General features: G+C 51.2%; 5 protein-coding genes across 5 annotated transcripts; 2 read left to right on the top strand and 3 right to left on the bottom strand.

Moving 5' to 3' along the window:
• Positions 1 to 567: 567 nt before the first annotated feature.
• On the top strand, positions 568 to 2,040 carry MYCGRDRAFT_94557 (uncharacterized protein; the record flags this gene model as incomplete). The annotated part of the gene is made up of 4 exons (XM_003851048.1): positions 568 to 992; positions 1,046 to 1,288; positions 1,458 to 1,540; positions 1,694 to 2,040. The coding sequence occupies 4 exons, from the start codon at positions 568 to 570 to the stop codon at positions 2,038 to 2,040; spliced, it is 1,098 nt and encodes a 365-aa protein (XP_003851096.1).
• Positions 2,041 to 8,286: 6,246 nt separating this feature from the next.
• MYCGRDRAFT_94556 (uncharacterized protein) lies at positions 8,287 to 8,865 on the bottom strand (the record flags this gene model as incomplete). Its single annotated transcript, XM_003850696.1, has 1 exon — positions 8,287 to 8,865. One exon carries the CDS (start codon positions 8,863 to 8,865, stop codon positions 8,287 to 8,289), a length of 579 nt encoding a protein of 192 aa, XP_003850744.1.
• A 1,457-nt stretch (positions 8,866 to 10,322) lies between these two features.
• Positions 10,323 to 11,517, bottom strand: MYCGRDRAFT_94555 (uncharacterized protein; the record flags this gene model as incomplete). The annotated part of the gene is made up of 2 exons (XM_003850695.1): positions 10,323 to 10,987; positions 11,244 to 11,517. The coding sequence occupies 2 exons, from the start codon at positions 11,515 to 11,517 to the stop codon at positions 10,323 to 10,325; spliced, it is 939 nt and encodes a 312-aa protein (XP_003850743.1).
• Positions 11,518 to 12,481: 964 nt separating this feature from the next.
• MYCGRDRAFT_94554 (uncharacterized protein) lies at positions 12,482 to 16,718 on the top strand (the record flags this gene model as incomplete). The annotated part of the gene is made up of 7 exons (XM_003851049.1): positions 12,482 to 12,869; positions 12,933 to 13,033; positions 13,089 to 13,327; positions 13,583 to 15,519; positions 15,664 to 15,746; positions 15,956 to 16,115; positions 16,219 to 16,718. The coding sequence occupies 7 exons, from the start codon at positions 12,482 to 12,484 to the stop codon at positions 16,716 to 16,718; spliced, it is 3,408 nt and encodes a 1,135-aa protein (XP_003851097.1).
• A 418-nt stretch (positions 16,719 to 17,136) lies between these two features.
• Positions 17,137 to 18,531, bottom strand: MYCGRDRAFT_74118 (uncharacterized protein; the record flags this gene model as incomplete). Its single annotated transcript, XM_003850694.1, has 3 exons — positions 17,137 to 18,188; positions 18,247 to 18,317; positions 18,370 to 18,531. The coding sequence occupies 3 exons, from the start codon at positions 18,496 to 18,498 to the stop codon at positions 17,405 to 17,407; spliced, it is 984 nt and encodes a 327-aa protein (XP_003850742.1).
• Between the last annotated feature and the right edge of the window lie 1,116 nt (positions 18,532 to 19,647).

Here is a 19,647-nt window from a genome sequence, read left to right as displayed (position 1 = left end):
GACTCCTCCCCGACTCCGCGCAGCCATGAGCCAAGGACATGATACGAGAGCAGCTCAAGATTCGGCATTTCACGAGCCACGCCTCACGAACTCGCGCTCCACGAACCCGCCTGTTCTGTGCAGTTTGGAAAGATACGACCCGAATGGAGGACCGTCATTTCGGTTGCACCCCACATTCAATCTCCTGTCAGATCGCCACTATGCGGCAGCCGCATGTCAAGCGTATGCCGGGTGCATGGCACATCCAGTAATGACACCGCAAAAACGCCAACAAGTCGCGTCAAGCCTCATCAGTCCATTGAAGGATGCCGGCGGCTTTGCACTAGAGGCACCAATCGCTTGGACGACGCATGGAATATCACCCTTCCATCTGACGAGATTCAAATTGTCTGCCCCAAGCGAGAGCTACGAGTCGGTTCACTACACGCAGCAAGCATGATGGGCAAATTCCTCGATCAGCACACATAAGCGCAAAAGGGGAAGTATTGGGAGCAATGGGACTTCAAATAGGGCTGTGGGAGCTTCCTATCAAGATGATGTCCTCCCTTTCACCCATCCCGAGCAAAGATGCATCTCACTCAAATTCTCGTTGGCGCTGCTGCGCTCTTGCCCAACTTGGCCGTTGCCCACCTGGAGGCTCGCGCCAGTAACACGGCTGTCGATCAGTGTCAGCAAGACATTCGCTACAACGGCGGCTATGACTTCTGTAAGACCTTCTTCCCTACCAGAACCGTCACCGTGAACCACGTCGTCTACAAGAACGGAGGTACCACGACGATCTGCACCACCAAGCAAGCGCCTTGCACCACGACCCCTCCGTCCTATCACCAGAAGCGAGAGGCAAAGTTCGACCTCAGGGACGCAGATGGAGCCCGAGGGCAAGTCAAATGCAATCGACAGGGTGTTCCATACAACCTCCAGAAGCAGTACTCCTGCGACGTCATTGAGAAGGCTTGCCGGCAATATTATCCGCCCAAGTTCAGACTCAGACAGTAAGTCAAGGGTCACCGAGTGTCACATTTTACAAAACACGAGCTGACGACAGGATCTCTTCGCAGTCCACCATCGCGGAATACAAGCCACTGGCAACGGTCTACACCACCAAGACTGTAACCCCTGCATGCTCTTCCACCACCGCTAAGAGCTCGACAATGACCAAGAAGATTGTCGCTTCCCCTTTCTACGACTCCTGGCTCGACACGTTCGACAACAAAATCGAGTACGCAGTCTACTACGCAGTCTACAAGTGGCAGCACCACATCCCGCACAACACTTTCTACCACGGCTAGTACGTTCGTCAGCACTTCGGCGCGCACTTCCGTCAACACTTCGGCGCGCACTTCCGCCAGTACGTCGGCAAGCACTTCGACCAGTACCGCGGCTAGCACTTCCGCGAGCACTTCTATCAGCACTTCGGCCAGCACGTCGGTCAGCACAACTGCAAGCACTTCGACCAGTACGGCGGCTAGCACTTCCGCCAGCACTTCTATCAGCACTTCGGCCAGCACGTCGGTCAGCACAACTGCAAGCATCTCGACCAGTACGTCGACCAGCACTTCGCTCAGCACTTCGGCCAGTACCACAAGCAGCTCGAGCACGACTACTACCGGCACAACGGCCAGTACCACCAGTAGCTCAGCCGCAACGGACAGCACTACCACGAGCACGACCACTACAATAAGCGCTCCGGCAGGAACATGTCTCGCCCAAGTCGACGCCTTTTGCCAGCGGAACAGCCTAGATATCTCCCAAACCTGCTGCGCTGGCACTACGTGCGTTGAGGTAGAGCCTAATGTCTACAGATGCCGCCCGGGTGACTGCAAGACCAAGGTCGACGATACCTGCGTGCCGAATAGCTCGGAGCCTTCTGAGACGTGCTGCGAAAGCAGTGGTAACACATGCCAAGAAGGCCCGCCAAACACCTACTTCTGCCGCCCGGCAATGCCTACCGTCTGCAAAAGCCAGATTGACGCCATCTGCGTGCCGAACACTGCCATCTTCTCGGAGACATGCTGCGTGAGCAGCGGCAATACATGCTAGGAAACAACACCCAATAACTATGCGTGCCGTCCAGCCATCTGTCAAATCCGCACCGACGCCACATGCGCGCCGGACAGCACAGTCTTGTCCGAGACATGCTGCCCGGAGAGCGGCAACGTGTGCACACCAGGCACGCCTGGAACCTACTCCTGCCGGCCGGAAATGTTCGTCTGCCAGAATGGTAGACCGGGCAGTTCTATGGGGAACAAGAACAAGATCGATATCACGTGCAACCAAAGATACGCCACCATCGGCAATTGTTTGTTTGTTTGTTTGTTTGTTTGTTCCATTTACGTCCTGTAGGAGTCTATAACTATGTAGGACGGCTGTCTCGCGACAGTAGTCTATCTATGTACAATCGTAGTTCTCTCGTATCTCTTAACCTTAGGGAAAGACCCGTGCCTAGGATAGTAGCTAGCTAGTATCGAAGGACTTTAAAGAAAGACAAATAAGGAAAAGTAAAAGGAGTGTAGGCTAGACAGTCTCGTCTTCGCCTCTTACTAGGTGCTAGGACCTAGAAGCAATCTTTATATCCGAGAGAAAGGTAGTAAGGTGTTTCCGAAGTTCCTTATCTTCTACTATTTCTAGTAGAGATTGTGCTTGTCGTAGCGGTAGTAGCCTAAATATATCGTAGATAGGGCAGCTATATACGAGGTGTTCTGCTGTTTCTCGTCGTCCGTAAGGGCAGTCTAGCGTCGTTACGTGTCTAAAGCGATAGAGATAGGACTTTAGGTATCTGTGTCCTAATAGGATAGTATAGAAGGCACTAGTTAAAGCGCGTCTTCCTCCTATTCTATGTTTTCCTAGCGAGCTCTATAGAAATCGACTAAGGTAGCTATTTGTATTCCTAGGTACCTTATTAATCTCCCGTTGTCTTACTATTTCGTATCGGGTTTTCTAGACGCTAAAGAGATCGTCTTTTGCGTAGTTAGCCCTCTCGTGTTCTACGAAATGCTTGTATTGTCGGAGTCGATAACAGAGTAGTTATATCTATATTCTCTGTCGTTTTTGCGGAAGTATCTCTCTCGAGTCCTCGTGTTAGACTTCTCGCATATCCGAAGGCGCGCTTTAGATAGCGAGTCTTACGGGGTAGTTTTCGGGTAGCTTTGCTACGCGTAGAGAGTATAAAATTAACTGTCTCTCTAGGCGTAGATCCGGGGGGAAGAGATTTAACTCTACTTCGGACGGGACGTTTAGGGCGGTACGGAAAACGCCTAGGATCTTTCTATAAGCTTTACTTTGTAGAGATACTAGAGGTTTTATGCTCTTTTTCGACCGCTACTAAACCGGGGCCCCGTAGTCTGCTATTGTAGTAACGCAGGCTAGGTAGATCTTTCTTAACGATATAGAAGATAGACCGCGTTCGGTATTTGCTAGTCTTTCTAATCGATAGAATGCTACTTGTGCTTATGCCGATCTTATTGCAATGTGCTCTTTAAAGGTAAGACCGGCGTCTAGCCAAATCCTAAGCTACCTTATCGCTTTCTTTGCCGGGCGAACAATATCGCCGTTTAGAAGAATTACCGGGCAATCGGACCCTTTCCCTTTCGAGAAGTGTACTAGGTCTGTCTTTGCTAGGTCGAAAGCAATCGAGTTCTTCTTTCCTAGGTCTATTAGCCTTCTTACCTTACGTTCTAGTACCTTAGAGTTCTTCTTAAGGGACGTAGACGAGGTAGATAGTCTAATATCGTCGACGTAGGAACTAGGAGTAACTCCTTATAGCGAGAAGAATATGTCGCGCGTATAGATAAGAAAGAGGATAGGAGACATCGGGCTGCCTTGCGGAACGCCGATCTTTACGTCCTAGAATTCCTGTATCTGTCCGTCGAATGCTATTTATAGGCGTCTATTGCTTATAAACGACTAAACCTAATATATAAGGCTATGCGGAAGCCTTAACTAGATTATTATTCTTAACAGTCGGTTCTTTGTAACGTAGTCGTATGCTCCTCTTACGTCGAAGAAGATAACCGAAGTCTTCTTTTTCTTTCTTCGATTCTCCTCGATTTCGTTCGTTAAGAGAAGCACTATATCGATAGCCGATTTCTTCTTTCGCCCTCCTAACTACGAGTCGTGTAGAAGGGGCTTCGTCTTTGCGATAATCCCTAGGCGTTTTGCGAGTATTCTCTCGCTAATCTTGCCGAGGCAGTTTAGGAGAGAGATAACTTAGTAGGCCTTAGGGACCGAATAGTCTAGTTTTCCCGGCTTTGCTAGAACTGCGCCTGTCGCAACTTTCTAGCATTGGGGGTAGTGTCCTTCGTCGAGTAGCCTACTATATATACGTAGAAAGGTAATAGGAATAGCGCCGTACGCTTTACTAATAATAGCTTGCGTAATACCGTCTAGGCCCGGCGTTTTTCCTTTTACTATCTTCGTACTACAGGCGGCAGCGAGTTCCTCTTCGGTTAGCGTAGTCCAGCCCTAATCCCCGGCTATATACGCTTCCTAACGGCTAGGTAGAGGTTCCTCGGCAGAAGGGCGCGGAAATAAGGCTTCGGAGAAGGCCTTACATTTCCCCTCGAAAGAATCTTCGTTGTTTATTGTAGGTATCTGTCTTCGGCTGCTATTCCTAGTATAGGACATAGCTTTAAAGATAGATTTCGAGTCTTCTTTTTTGAGGAAAGCGTTCTAGTAGTTCTTCTTAGCTGTTTTAATAGCTTGGAAGTACTCGTTTCTCGCTTTCGTATACGCCTCTTTCTCGTCTAGCGTCGGTGTACGTCCGTAGGTAAAGGTCTGTCTATATGTTCTAGATATTGTACGGCGTAGCGTGCGTAGCTCTCTATTCCACTAAGGTTTTGCGTAGGCATGTACTACTTTCTCTAGGATTGCTCCCCGCATCGATTCGGTAATATACGAGGTAAGGGAGTCTGCGATATCGTCGAGGGAGTTCGTATAGTTAATAGACGTCGCCTTACTTATTAGGAGTTCTGTAAACAGTTCCTAATCCGCGGAAGCTATATCTAGAACTACTTTCTTCTGTTAGGCTCGATCTTGCGCGCTAATAAGGTCTATAGATATAGCCTTATAGTCTAAGCCTATCGGAATCGTTCTCTAGTCGATTTCTTTTGTAGATAAGGATCCTCTTGTAAACGTAAGGTCTAGGACCGACTCTGCGTCTAGGTGCGGCCTATAGAAGGTCCCGACACCTATCGTATTACATAGAGTAAAGCCCTAGTCTTCTATCTACTCTATAAATTCGCGGGCGCTAGTAGTATCCTTTCCCCTCGGATCCTAGGACGGGTGTCTAAGGTTAAAGTCTCCTACTAGTAGAGTATTTGGAAGGAACGTGTTGCGTAGAGAGTAGAGGCTTCTCTCTATCGTTTGTCGGTTTTGCGGGTTCTCGGTATCCCGAAGGTCCTTCTTGTTATAGAGATTAACTATCTAGATCTTGTTGCCCTTCTTGTCTAAAATAACAAAGGAAAGTATGTCGCTGTCGTCTAATAAAATAGGAGAGATATTAACATTAAGTCTTATGCTAATATATAGTATTGTTCTTGGCCGGATCGTCGAATCCGTAGTCGTTAGGAATAGCTAGTTATACTCCCGGTATGCGATAGATCTTGTCTCTTTGTAGCCTATTATCGGGTCTTCTATAGTCTACGGTTCCTAGACTAGTAGAAGGTCGGCTTTCTGCTTAACCGCGACGTCTAAGGTAGACTCTGTAGCCTCGATAGATTAGTTAAGATTAACATAGAAAATCCGTAGAAAGTGTTCTAATATGTAGAACGTTCTAGGGGCCTCCCTTTCTGTTATATACGATCCTTCGCCTTCTCGACTCTTAGGCTGTCCGCGCCTACGTATAGACGGTTTTAAATAGCCCTTTTTGCCTCCTCCTCGGTAGCAAAACCTACTAGAACTATCGCCCTAGTAAGAGTCCTTCTTCTCTCTTCGTTTGTTAGCCAAATCGGGGTACCTACGAGTTTAAGACCTCTATTAAAGGTCTCGATTTCTCGTTAAATGTCCTATAGGCCCGTTAGCGTGTTAAAGTTCGCGGTCGAGACGCCGTAGACTACGACCTTGTACTAGAGAGAGTCCTCTATTACCTATGCCTCGCCTACGATATCGGTAACCTTAGTAAGGCTATCGATCGTTTGTTAGCGGGCTTTCTCTGTTGCAAAGTTTAGGACAATGTTACCCTAAACTAATTTCTTTATCGCAAGGACAGCTAGCTCTTGGTCTTCGCCTTTAAGAGCGTCATTAATTTTGTCTCGGGTTGCGATCTAGTCGAGTTCCTTCTCTTTATCCTTTAGTACAAGGATAAGAGGCATCGGTTCTGCTTGTTCTTTCGGCTTACTAGCCCTCCGGGAGACGGTCGTCTACTATTGTTGTTATTATTGTTATTGTTGTTATATTGTCTTTATTGTCGAGGAGGTAGAGGTAGAGGTAGCAGATCCGCTATCTCCCTTAATAACGTCTACGAAAGTAGGCTTCTTCGCCTGTGCTACTAGTTTCTTTGTTATCGTTTCTAGGTTCGAGACTTACTTTGCGAGGATTTAGGACGTCGTCCTAAAGTCTGTACGCTCGGTAAAGTGCCGAAAGACTTCGAGAAGGTTAAGAACCCAGGTTTGTTCTTCTAGAAACCCGCCTAGATCCCCCGCTGCTTTGACTAGTAGCTGTCGGGCTTATAGGATCTTCTCGTTCGTAGGCGTGCGAGAGAGTGTTTGTTTCTTTCCGAGAGAAGGGCTACGAGTCGGGGAGATACTAAATTCGAAGGGGTTTTGCCTTTTCCTAGGTAGGAAAGGAATGCCGGTTCTTTTTAGTAGTTCCTTCGGCGACGGCAGGGTTTTAAGAGACTTAAACGTAACTTCCTCGTCCCCTCTAGCCGTAGCTTTTAGAGTCTAAGGGGCTAAGCTTGCGTCTGTTATTTCCGTCTTGGTAGACATTGTCTTGTTGTTGTTGTTGTTTGTTTGTTTAAAAAGAGGCTTAGCAGTCTTACGCCGAGAGGGCTGCTTGTTCGTCTCTATTTCCAATCGCGTTCGGGTCCTAGCCTACTTACAACACTAGGGCACTCTTCTCCCTACTATACAAAGTAGGAGAAGGTATACTTTAAAGAGGAGAGAAGAGATATATAAATATACCTCTGCTTCTAGGAAGTACTCTAGCCTGTAGCAACGTGCGTCTTTATAGCAGGCTTTAGAGGCGTTCTGCGGGTAGCCGTAGTAGGTTCGGGACAACCTTTGTCTCTAGGGAAAGGTAGGCCTATACTCTATACAGAGTATCTAGCTATATAGCTAGTACTACTACTCTAATCCCTAGAGGTGCAAATTCGTCCTTACTAAACTACACTGCTCCTTTAGCTTCCTCTCTCGGCGGCGTAGGACAACAGGTAACTCTAGTGTAGAGAGAACTAAGTGTATATGTATATGTATGTTTGTGTATCCTGGGAACACTGCTCTTGTTTAGCCTCTAGCTCTTTCAAAATTCGACCAAATCAGGCGTTTGATAGCTAGAATAAAAGCTCTCGTCGAGGGCTTTCAAACGGGCTACACGGCGTCCGAATCGGCGGCGTATTGGTTGTGTTGTGGTGTGTTAAAGTGTTGTGTTGTTGTGTTGTAGTACAGGTTATAAACCTTCCTTATGCAATGCCCTAAACAGGGAATATTTCGAGTGTGGGGGAGGTAAGGTCGGAATAAGGTTTCGGAGGTAGGGGCTAAATCCCGGAGTTCAGCAAAATTTGCACCCCAAAGGGGGCAACAAGGTGAATCTTTGAACTCCAGTAGCGGCGTAGGTTTTGAGGGCAGCGGGGTAAATGCGGGTTCGTTAGAACGGCCTTAATAAGGGCTTTCGAATAGTGCGTGTTTGGTGATGATCGGGTCAATATTGGGTGTGCAATGGAAGTGCGGATGTCGATGTTGTTGCACCATCGGCAATGGAGGCACTAACAATGCCGTAATCAACGAGCAACTGACGGCCACCGTGCAGCAGTGTAGGAGTCTCTGCGCCGCCAATAGAAATTGCAATAACATCAACTACTTCAGACAGACGAGCATATCCGGATTTGGCAGACCCATGCTCTGTCAGCAATTGTACACTCGGGGTTTCGGTCTTGTCGACGACGATGGCGTTGACTCTGGGTCCAAGACGGCATAGAGATTGCTCCTGTCTGTGGGATCATCAAGGATATTAGGCAAACGATAGCCATCCATAATAACAAATCCCATGTGTGTATATTCAATGCTCGCTTTCTTGCTCGTGCAAAGGCTACTCAACTTGCCTCTGCCGGATCTCGTGTTGATATCCTTCCCACTACTCCTCTGCCGATCGCGACATCTCCTTTGCTTCATCCCAAACCTTTCCCTCGGCTAGCACCTTCTCCTTCATCAGCTGGCGCCGCTCTTCGCACCATTCCTCCCTCGTTATCGACGGGCATTCCTCCCTCATCATCGACGGACGGCTGGCCGAAAGTTTAGCTCTCGCTCTGCGGCTCTGCTCTTCTGCTTGGAGATCAAATAGCTCGGATCGGCAGCGTTGGACGTCAAAAACCTCATATGGCCAGCCATTGCGTTTGTATATATCGTACACCCGCTGGCTCACTGCTGGCAACTCTCGGAACTCCGCTCGCTTGAGATGCCCGCCGTCGGCATCGGCCAGACCGTCGTTACAGCGCGCGTGCTCTTCGGCTTCAGCGCTGACGTCTTCGAGCTCATTGTCGGATAAAGGCATATCTTCATAGTCGTCATCACCGCTATCATTATCGTCGTCGCTCTCGCTATTTAGTCGCAGGTCCTCGATATTGACCTCCTCGTCCACCATATAGTCCGGATCATCTTCGTGGTCTGCTTCCCATTCATCTTCAACTGCCAGGAGGTCTTGCTCTTCAAGCATACTCTCCGCTCGATAGTAAACGTCGGGCGATTAGCATTCCTTGCGATAGTCGGGACAGAGACAAGCCGATGCAGACGCCGAGTCTCTCGGCCAAAGAATTCGGCAGCTGGAGTTGCGGTATGGGCGGTCCACATTTCCGCTGCAGGGAGGGCGTCGTATGTTCCCCATGATACATCCTCTGCAAGTAGTCCTCCAGCTGTAGAGACCTCAATAATGTTGGTGCTTTCCGTGTCCAGGATGAGATATATGCCCTCACGTGCAGCTATCGCCGTGGAAAGATATATCAGATGCGGCGATGTGGTGATGTCTACTCCAGCGCCTGCTGGCCAGACTTCGCCGCGGTGAAGTGCCAGAGCTGGAGACAAGGGGTCTCAATAAGTGTCAGCACTTTCGATAACGACGGTTGAAGAGATTGCTCACAATCCAGGCTTGATCACAATCGATACACGGTTTCAAGAAAGGTAGATGACGAACGAACTCGATGGCTGCGTCCGATTTGCCCAGGTCCTTCAAGCCCTTGACGTCCATATCCCATCCTGCAGGCGGAGGCAATTCAAGGCTGTCTTGCGAAATGTGCGGCATCCTTGAGAGCACAGTGAAATACCCGGTCAAGGCAACTCTCACGCTTTCGAGCGCGGAATCGGAAGCCATGTATCGGCAGATGTATTGCTCCGATATTGATGGACCTCTCGGACGTTGCAGCAGAGCCTTGCCGCTGAGACCGGGCGCGCCTATCTACCACTGCAGACACTTGCACGCATATCTCATCGCGAAGAGGTCGTGACGAGCATGGCGGTATTCGGATCAAGCTCCCGTTCCTCAGGGCCAATAGCAAAGTTCAAGGCGACCAAGCGAATCTTGTGCAGCAGGGTATCAGGGCATCAGGGTCCGTATTGGAAGATGTCAGGAGAACTCTGTCGATAGTGGATTCTCCTGTTGTCGCTTGATTGGAATTGGGCAGAGTACGGGTGAGTTCTAGTCGAGCTCGAGCACGAAGTGGTGCTTTCATTTTTGTTGATGCCTGTGGCTTGAAATACTTAGTCAAACTGCCCGGTGGTGAGAAGACTCAAATTCCTCTTGCACCTTTATCGAGACCCGTTTCCGCGAACCAATGCACACGAGATCAGGAATCACCATCGCATGGAAACTTGTGCTCCACTTTGAAGAAGGAAATTTCGCTCTCACATCCTTCAGATATGCTTCATATGAATATCATGTATTGAGTCGATGGATACATATCCACAAAGCACGAGACAACAGAAGATGTCCCTTTACAAGCATCCCGCTTGCCCGCTTAACTGGTCGGCGCGGGCGGCGCGGGCGTAGCACAAGTTCCGGTAGAATTGTCACCCGTGGAACAGACCCTGTCGCAGCAGTTGATGTTTTGGTTGCAAGCTTGCCCTACGGCCTGGCAGGCGCCGCAAAATTCCATTTGACAGCTGTAGCCTGTACAGCATTCAGAGTCGAGTGCGCAAGAGGAAATGGAATTGCAGGTTGATGCTGTTGTCGTGGCGGTGGTCGTGGTGGGGGTTGTAATTGCTGGCGTAGTCGACGGGGTGGTTGACGCAGTGGTCGATGGAGTTGTAGATGGGATGGTCGATGGAGTTGTAGATGGGATGGTCGATGGAGTTGTCGATGGGGTCGTCGATGGAGTTGTAGATGGGGTCGTCGATGGAGTTGTAGATGGGGTCGTCGATGGAGTTGTAGATGGGGTGGTTGATGGAGTTGTAGATGGGGTCGTCGATGGAGTTGTAGATGGGGTCGTCGATGGAGTTGTAGATGGGGTCGTCGATGGAGTTGTAGATGGGGTCGTCGATGGGGTGGTGGTTCGTGTCGTCAACGGAGTGGTCGATTGTGTCGTCGATTGTGTCGTGGATTGTGTCGTGGATTGTGTCGTCGATTGTGTCGTCGATTGTGTCGTCGATTGTGTCGTCGATTGTGTCGAGGATGGTGTCGAGGATTGTGTCGAGGATCGTATCGTTGAACGCGTGGAGCGGGACGTCGTCTCGGGAGAAACGACCACGTCCTTTGTCGTCGTTTTGGTAGTGGTAGATGAACAGGCAGGAGTTACAGTCTTGGTCGTGTGAACAGTCGTCGCCGGCTTGTACTCGGTGCAGGTGGACTAGAGTAGCGAAGTGCGGTCAGCTTTTGTACACTGTTCGAGGAGATTGCATTCCGTACAATCTGCGTTGAGGTTTTCGGCTGATAGTGCTCGAAGCAGGCCTTCTGAATGACCTCGCATGAATACTTCTTTTGAAGGCTATATGGGACGCCCTGGCGATTGCATTTGACCTGCTGACACGTATTGTAATCCGGTTCGGCCTCAGCTACGGCCTTGGGGTTGGCCTCTGCCTCTCGCTTCCCATGAGCTTGCGTACAACGCGCTGTCTTGGTGCTGCAAATCGTCCTGGTACCCTTGTACTTGTAGACTGTTTTCTTGACAACAACAGTCTTAGGAGGTAGGAAAGTCTTGCAGAATTGGTACCCGTAACTCTGCTTGATATCTTGCTGGCATCTGTCGACATCCTTGTAGTAGGCGCGGGCTTCCAAATCCAAATGAGCGTCCAGATCGGCCGCGGGGAGATCAGATGCCAGCACAGAAGTGGGACAGAACGCGGCAGCGCCGACAAGCAGCTTGGTGATGAAATGCATTGTTTTCTGAAGTGCAGTCGAAACGTCACTCCTTCCGGGTGGACGGAGACCACGGTCCTATATGCGGTCGCCGCCATCACTTTTTGTACGCAAAACTTCCTTAAACCACACTGGCTGATCTGGCCCGTTGCGGCGACCGGAGGGAGTCTGGTGTGGCGTACCTGCTACTAATTAGCAGCTCCCGCTTGGTGGAGATTTGAGACTGTCGTTGGAGATGGAGCGCGGCATGTGGTCCAATGCACTGATCGGGCTAGACGCCGCTCGGGCAGGTAGCTGAGACCGTGCCATAGGCTGTACGACAGCTAGGCGTATCGATCCCGCACATTAGCAGGGCGTTTACTGAAATGCCTATGCCGGATATTCACAGTAGTGCAGAATGTAGGCCCGCCTAGAACTCAGGAGGAATACGCGAGCTCGTCAAGCTGGCGGAGGAAGTGAGGTGGCATGCAAGGTTTGCACTTGCCAACGTCTGGAAGCGTCGAAGCCTTGTTGTTGGCCAATGGTAGAACTAGGTGCACCCCTGTCCTGTCCGGCCAGGCCAAGCCACCAACAACAATAATCTCGGAGTCCCGGTCCAGACTCCAGAGCGAAAAGAATGCAGTTGATGAGCGCCACGGCGGCGTTGGGCTTCGGCTAAGCCAGTCGCCATGTGCGCGGTCGCCATGTGCGCGGACCTTACCTTATTGCTCGGTCAAGCATGGCGCGAGGTGATGATCTCTGGCCATCGGCGAGTCCGAGACTGCGACGCCTCACGGGGGACCATTCGCGGGCGTCTAGACTCTGTCCGTTGGGTACTTGGTGTCTTGACTCCTACTCCTGCGCATCGCGGCGAATCCGACCTGATGCGGAGTCATTCGATGGTCGACTGATGACATGGCCGTAGTGGCTACAGCCTTCTCTCCATCTTGAGGACACCATCGATTTGTTCACGGCTGGTTGGGCATCCCGTCTCACATACCCGAGCATGAGACATTCATTCTTGTCCCCGCTGGCAGGATGCCTGGTGTCCTTCTCCCTGCATCACGCATCGTACGGCCTGAATCCAGCAGACACCATCACCTGGGGAGGTGACACTTCTCGAGCTGGCTATGAGTCCAACCACAACCTCGACCCCCGTGTCATCGCGAGCGCAGACTGGGGGAACATTTGGACGGCAAAGCTGCCCGGAGCCTTTGCTGGGCTTGCATTGGAACAAGTCCTGTCGCAACCACTGGTCTATACAACTGATGATGGCATTCAATACGTCTTCGTGGCTACGACACAGAACAACCTATACAAGATTAACGCTAAAACTGGAGAGGTTGTCACATCGCGAAACATTGGTGTACCGTTCATGGCGGCGGATCTAGGGAGTGAGTTGTCCACCTTGCGAGTGCTCGAAGACCTCGCCAAGCAGCACTGATCGTGCATTTCAGGCTGCTTCGACATCACTCCGTGTATCGGAGTGACTGGTACTGGCGTGATTGATCCATCCTCGGGCCTCTGGTATTTGACCTCAAAGACATACTCGGATCAAGTGAGTTGCTCCCGCGCCTGCAACGGAGATGTTGCAAATCTAATCCACATGGCAGTTCCAAAACACGACCTTCGGCCCCAAGTCCTCACCAGGCCGTGCAAACGGTCGTTACTACTTCCACGCCATCAACACCTCCGATCTTTCCGAAGCACCCAATTTTCCGGTATCTGTCGGCGGCACGGTTTTTCGTAACAATCCTCGACGGCAGCTTATCGCCGGCGACCAGCATCAGAGACCAGCATTGCTTCAGGTCGGCAATTTCATATACACAGGCTGGGCATCACACTGCATCCAGTACAACTGTAAGAAAACCAAACGACAGAATACCTTCAGTGGTCCGAAAATGTCTCTCGGGCTATTCCTGCAGAGCTCAGATTCGTATACCTGTTGCACCTGAGCCATGACTGACCCTTCCGCCCTTCTGATTTAGATACTGGTGCTATCATCGGATTCCACAAGACTTCCGGCGCTATCGTAGAGGCTTACGCTATGGAGTAAGTCCGAGGCTTGCGAGTAGAGCAGCCATCGTAATGCTAACTGTTTGCTTAGAGGCGGCGAAGAGCCCAACACTGTAGCCGGAGGAGGAGTGTGGATGAGTGGAGGTGGCCTGGCGTACGACGGCGCCGGCTCCATGTTCTTCTCAACCGGCAATGGTTACGCTGCACAACTTCCTGCAAATGGCAGTCCTGTCGGAGGTCGAAATCCGCCAACCGCTCTCGAAGAGGCAGTCGTGAACATGAGGATCAACAATGATGGGACCATCCAGCCGGTCGACTTTTTCATGCCTTGGGAGAAGACACAGCTCGATGGCGCAGACAAGGATCTAGGAACCACACCGTTTCAACTCTTGCCATCCTCCTTTACGTGCCCCAACAGCCGCCGTATAGGAATGGTCACTGGCAAGTCCGGCAAAACATATTGGCTCAATGTCGACAATCTGGGCGGATACCAAATGGGAGCAAATAGACTGGATGCCGCCATTCAAGTGTTTCAACATGAGAACTCGGTTTATTCTGCCGCCGGCATCCAGCCTCTCGGCGGCTACATCTACATCAACGTCAATAATCAGAAAACCAGAGTGCTTCAATTCAGCTGCAACGCCAACGGCGATGCAACGTTTGTCGAGGTAACTACCACCGCCGAGAAGAGTGCGCAATATCTCGGAGTTGGTCATGGCACCACGACATCACTCAACGGGCAACCTGGGACAGGTCTATATTGGATGACGGATGTCGATGGACTAGACCTCCGAATCTACGATGCCACCCCCCCGAGTGATGGGAGCCCGCTCAAGTTGCTCCGAGGTTTCAACATTCAAGGTCCTGGCAAATTCAATCATCCGGTGTTTGGAGACGGAAGAGCTTACGTTGCTGCGCGTGGTTCTCTGTGGGCATTCGGCGCGCCTGTCAATCTCCCACTCAATTGCACCTCGCCGATTGCCTTTCCTCGAACGGCCGTCAATAGCACGTCTACCCCAATCCCGGTCACTTGTGTTGCCAACGTCGCTACATCCGTGACGAGCTTCAACATCTTGGGAAACCCAAACTTTGTTGCATCAGGGTTGCCGACATTGCCTCTGGCACTTGCCGCAGGGGACTCGTTCCAATTTCAGGCCCAATTTGCTCCCATGCAAGTCGGGCCTCTTTCGAGTGACGTTGTGATCAACACCACCAATGCAGTTGCTGGCTCATCGAGCCGCACGCCAGTCACGTTGACGGGAACCGCAAGTTCAACTTCAGCTTTGCTCAATATTCAGCCCATCACCCTCACTTTCAACACCACAATCGGCGCCGGAGCAGTGTCGAAGAGCGTTTTCTGGAATAATGACGGTGACGCTGCGTTAACAGTGAGCGGTGTCTCATTCTCGGTGGTTTCCGAACAAGGGCCCTGGTTCACGCCCAACACTACCTCCGATGGTGGCTCTCAAGTTGCGCAATTCACCTTTTCCGACCTTCCAAGCTCGATCGGCCCGGGCAGTCAGCAGTCTGTGGGAGTCGTCTACAATCCTCCTGCCGCTGGGAACCATGCTGTCTTTGTCAAGATCGTCACCAGCGGCGGAACCAAGATCTTGGATGTCTTCGGCACAGTTGGTAGCCAACCTGTGGCACTCTACGAATTTCAAAGAGCAGATGGCTCAGGTTGGGATCCTTATGTGCCCGGTCAAAATTTCTCCTTTGGTGATGTTGCTGCAGGAACTGTGCGGACCCTTGCATTGCGGATCACAAACAATGGATCCTCCACGGCATCGCCTTTGGGTTTGACCGTCTCAAAGCCTCCATTCGATGCCCCGGGCTACCTTCGTGCTTCGAACGGTCTTGACCTTGCAGAGGGTACGCAAATCGCTGCTGCACAGTCTGCAAATGCTACGCTGTATTGTGCACCCCCGGAGGTGCAGCCGGATATGGCCAGCTCACAGGCTTCGGCTGCATGGAGAATCAACACGAATAATGACCAAGGAGCCGTCGTTCTTGGATTCGTCTGCAATGGTATCTGGACCCAAGGCTTGACTTCATCCATATACTCCACCACTGTCTCAAGCTCAGCCACCACAGGGACCTCATCCGGGCTTGCCGCTTCTGCCATTTCTTCCACCACTGTCTCGAGCTCAGCAATGACTGGGACCTCTTCAGGGGTTGCCTCTACGAACGAGCTATCGACGACGACCTCGGGGCCTCTTTCAGGGACCACATTAATTTCATCCACTACTTCGTTGGTCAGCTCAACCAGCATGACATTTACTTCACGGCCTTCGCCGTCGTCTGCTCAGTCCACGATCCAGTCCACAACTCGATCGATGACTGTGTCGACTGGACAAGCTATCTCGCGGTCTACTACGCTGTCCACGACACATTCTTTGACGCCATCAGCAACTTCGTCCACGGTTCGGTCGGCGACTTCATCAATGACTGCTTCCGCGGCGAGATCTACTACTCCTTTGACAACCTCATCCACTTGGTCAACCTCGAGAACGACCTCTGTGAGCGCAACAAGGACAAGTATCACAACCAGAGTAATAACGGCAACAAGTTCGAAATCGACAACGACAAGCTCAAGAACGACGACGACCACGCCCAGCCCAACAGTCCAACGGAACGCTGGCATCTACTACTCTTTAGGATGTACCGGCGAGAAGCCCAACGGACGTGCCTTGACAGAGGTCTACACCAACGAAACTCTGATGACAGTCAATATGTGCGCATCCGAAGCAAAGCGTCGCGACTTTAAGATCATGGGCGTCGAATCCGGAAAGGACTGCTGGATGGGCGACACAATCGACGCCCAAGCCCTTCCACTATCACAAAGCAAGTGCTCCACGCCCTGTCCCGGGAGCAAGACCACAGCATGCGGTGGCAGCCAAGCTCTGCAGATGTATCAAGTCAACAGCACGTTGCTCCGGCCGAAGCGCTCGTCGCCCTCGCCGCTGTCCTGTCCTGCCGCGGACGACACGGTGTACACTGCTCGGAACGGCGCCCGGTACCGCATCGAGTGCGGATGGGATCGAAAGGGCGGGACTTTCACGTTGGTTTCGGCGGCGACTTATGAGGCGTGTTTGAATGCTTGTTCGACGAAGACGGGTTGTAAAAGCGTGGCGTTGGTCGGAAATTACTGCTACCTGAAGACGGGTACGTTGCCGAGTCAGTATCGCAATGATGCTGTGCGAGGAGCGACGTTGGTGACGAAGTAGAAGTCAACAGCTCCTTATCCGTGTGATCTGGGTGTTTCAGTAGAGGTTGACACTGGCAATTGCGCATCATATCGTCCACGAGCTCGAGGATGTGAATCCTCGTTCCGGATCTTCTGTTCCCAACATCTGTCAATGCGCCCGGTGACGAGGACTTGCAGCAGTATGGGACACATGAGACAGACAAGCGGACACAAAGGCGGCCGACCGACGATTCAACCACAACATTGCAGTCAAACCGCGGTCTCATCGACGACAATGGACTTGAACCCGGACCGAAGAAAGGCTCGATGCTATAGTGAAAGCTGATATGTGAGACGAATTCGCCTGGGAGCCGTCTCATAAGGCGTTATGCTGCTGAAAGAATCTCGCTGCTGACGATATCCCTGTTCGCGGCCGATTGAAGTGGAAGATTCGAACAGCATCAGAGCATAAGCGGACGTTACGTTGCCCGAGATGCTGACAAACTTGAGGGCAAGGTTTTACTGCTCCATAGCGACGACTGAACCACGATTAAGCAGTATTGTCTTGGACTGCTTTGATGATCTCGGCAGGTCACAGCTTTAAGACATGAACTTGCAAGCAGATCTTGCAGCGGTACAACGCCCATGAGAGACTGATCTAGCTGACGGCACTGAGGCATTCTTATTCTTGCCCGGACAATTTGCTGGCTATCATACTCGTTCGAACTACGGTAGCCGTTCGTGTCCGACCAGCTCGATGCCTCGTCCTTGAGGCAACTTCAGCTCACCAGTGTATTCCCTCAACAGCGTTTCATCCGGCCATTGGCTTTTGATCACCCTTTGTGAACCACCTCTTGGTTTGAGCAAGGCCTCGAAGTTCAGCCGAGTGGAGAACACGGTGTGCGATGACATACCAACATCTCTCCATGCCGGCCCGGCGTAGGTCGTGCGGTCCGAGTCTTTGCCGGTCGGTCCAGGAGCCCGATAGCTCGTGAACAGAGAAGGCCAAGCACCTATACAATTTGCCGCTGTTCCCCAGTTCTTGTAAACCCTGCAGAATCGCCGCAGAGCAAAGTCAGCAGCGCTTGCCGAGGTGAAAGATTGCGTCTCCTGGTGCAGAAGCCTCCTGGCGCCTTCGAGAGTCACGGCGTACGCATACGCACATATCCCGAGCTCGGGCTTGAAAACCAGGCGGGTGAAGTTGGCACTTAAAGGCGGCTGATCCAAAAGTGGTCTCTTTGGAAAATGAAAGTGACTCGGTGGTACGACGGTCGGGTCGTTGTCGGTGATGTAATAGCGCGCCAGGGGCTCGGGCTTCTTCATCATGCCGCAGTGGCCAAGCCATAGCAGCTCCCAGTCATCGCCGTATGGCGATCTTGTGGCTCTGTTCTCCGAACCTTCGATGTATTTGGTGCCGTGAGCCAAATTCAAAGCGAGTTGCTTGATGTTGACATCCCAGTCTACATCGTCTTCCATGATGAGGGCCGTCTGTATATTCTCTTTGACAACCCTGCCAGCAAAGCATATGTCAGTTGACAGTAAGACTCAAGCCGAGACTAGCGTCATACCGTTGCAAAGCGTTCATGTGAGCTCTCCAGCAACCCAAAGTTTTGTTGCTCAACGTCAATTCTTTGTCCATCTAGAAGCTCGCTTCAGTATTTCGAAATCGCCAGAGAAGCCGATATTCTCACTATGGGCGGCTTCGCTTTTTCAACGATGGCGGAGCCGTCAACACCTGCTTCCCATTCGAACTCAAGGTCCGAGAGGGAAGCGGCTAGTGTAAGGGCGTCTCTTTTGTCGTGTCGCTCTGGCATCCCCATGACAATGATTTTCTCAAACTGTTGTCTCTTGTCAGTTCAACCCTTGTCACTGCGTGTTGCTTGTGCGATACCTACTCCCAATGTGCTATTGGTGGCATCCTGAATGGTTGACCGGAACGAATGGACAGTAGAGGACACCCGCCCGCTGGACGAGACGAGCAAGAACAGGGCCGCAATGGCACCACAGCTGGCGTAGAATCGAAGGTTTCGGTGCCTCAATGAGGACTTTATCTTTGGCACAGCCATCGTATACATGTCATGAATGTCGGAGATCAGCTGCTGCTGCCTTTCCATGTTCCCAAGATACACCGGCACTGCACACGGAGGTATGTAACAGTTCAAAAAGTCTGCGATTTCCAAAAATTGTGTTCTGGGTGTATCAAAGAGGACAGCGGGCAAGATCGGCAAATAACGCAACCCTCCGACCACAACGATGAGCCATGGTCAGGTCTGGAAAGTAGGCCCGTGTTTGCCAAAGTGGCTTTGCATGGCGGCGAGACCTTCACAATCAGTCGGACCAGCCGGTGGACGGCCTTCGCGCTAGAGTCGAGGTACGTACATATCTCTGCGTGTGACGGGGCTCCGGCTAGCATGCATGTACGGCTCAATGCCGATATGTGATACCTCGACGACCACACGCTCCAGCGACTTCGCTAAATAGACTACTACCTTAGCTGAACTCTCACGGCAAGTTCAAGAAATAGCAGATTCATTTTCTGAAGTCGTGGGATGCATTGTCTAGACTCAGTCATCGCTCATTAATACTATCCGGAGGCCAATTCGTCTTATAGGTATGGGGCATTCGAACGAGTATTCTGCGCCATGCTGGACGACCTCTCGTGCTTCCTGCTCAACAGTACGTATACAGCACACACCACGATGAGCTGAACCAACACAACGATCTATTTCTCAAATTTACTTGGCCTGGGCAATAGACCCTCAAATAACGCATTCATAGCAGCTCTGAGCTCCCCCAATTCCTGTGGGTCTTCCGAAGAGGCGTCGTCGTTCAGACACAGTTGGCCAACTTTCTTCTTCTTCGTGATCAACCGCTTGTAAAGCGTACTCTCGACCTGCTCCGCATCGGTGACCATTACGAACAGACCATCTGCATCGTTGACAACGTACTGATACCGCATGAGCGCTTTC

The sequence above is a fragment of the Zymoseptoria tritici genome, chromosome 7 (assembly GCF_000219625.1).
Source record: "Zymoseptoria tritici IPO323 chromosome 7, whole genome shotgun sequence".
Lineage (NCBI taxonomy): Eukaryota > Fungi > Ascomycota > Dothideomycetes > Mycosphaerellales > Mycosphaerellaceae > Zymoseptoria > Zymoseptoria tritici.
This window is presented reverse-complemented; position numbering and strand designations above follow the sequence as displayed.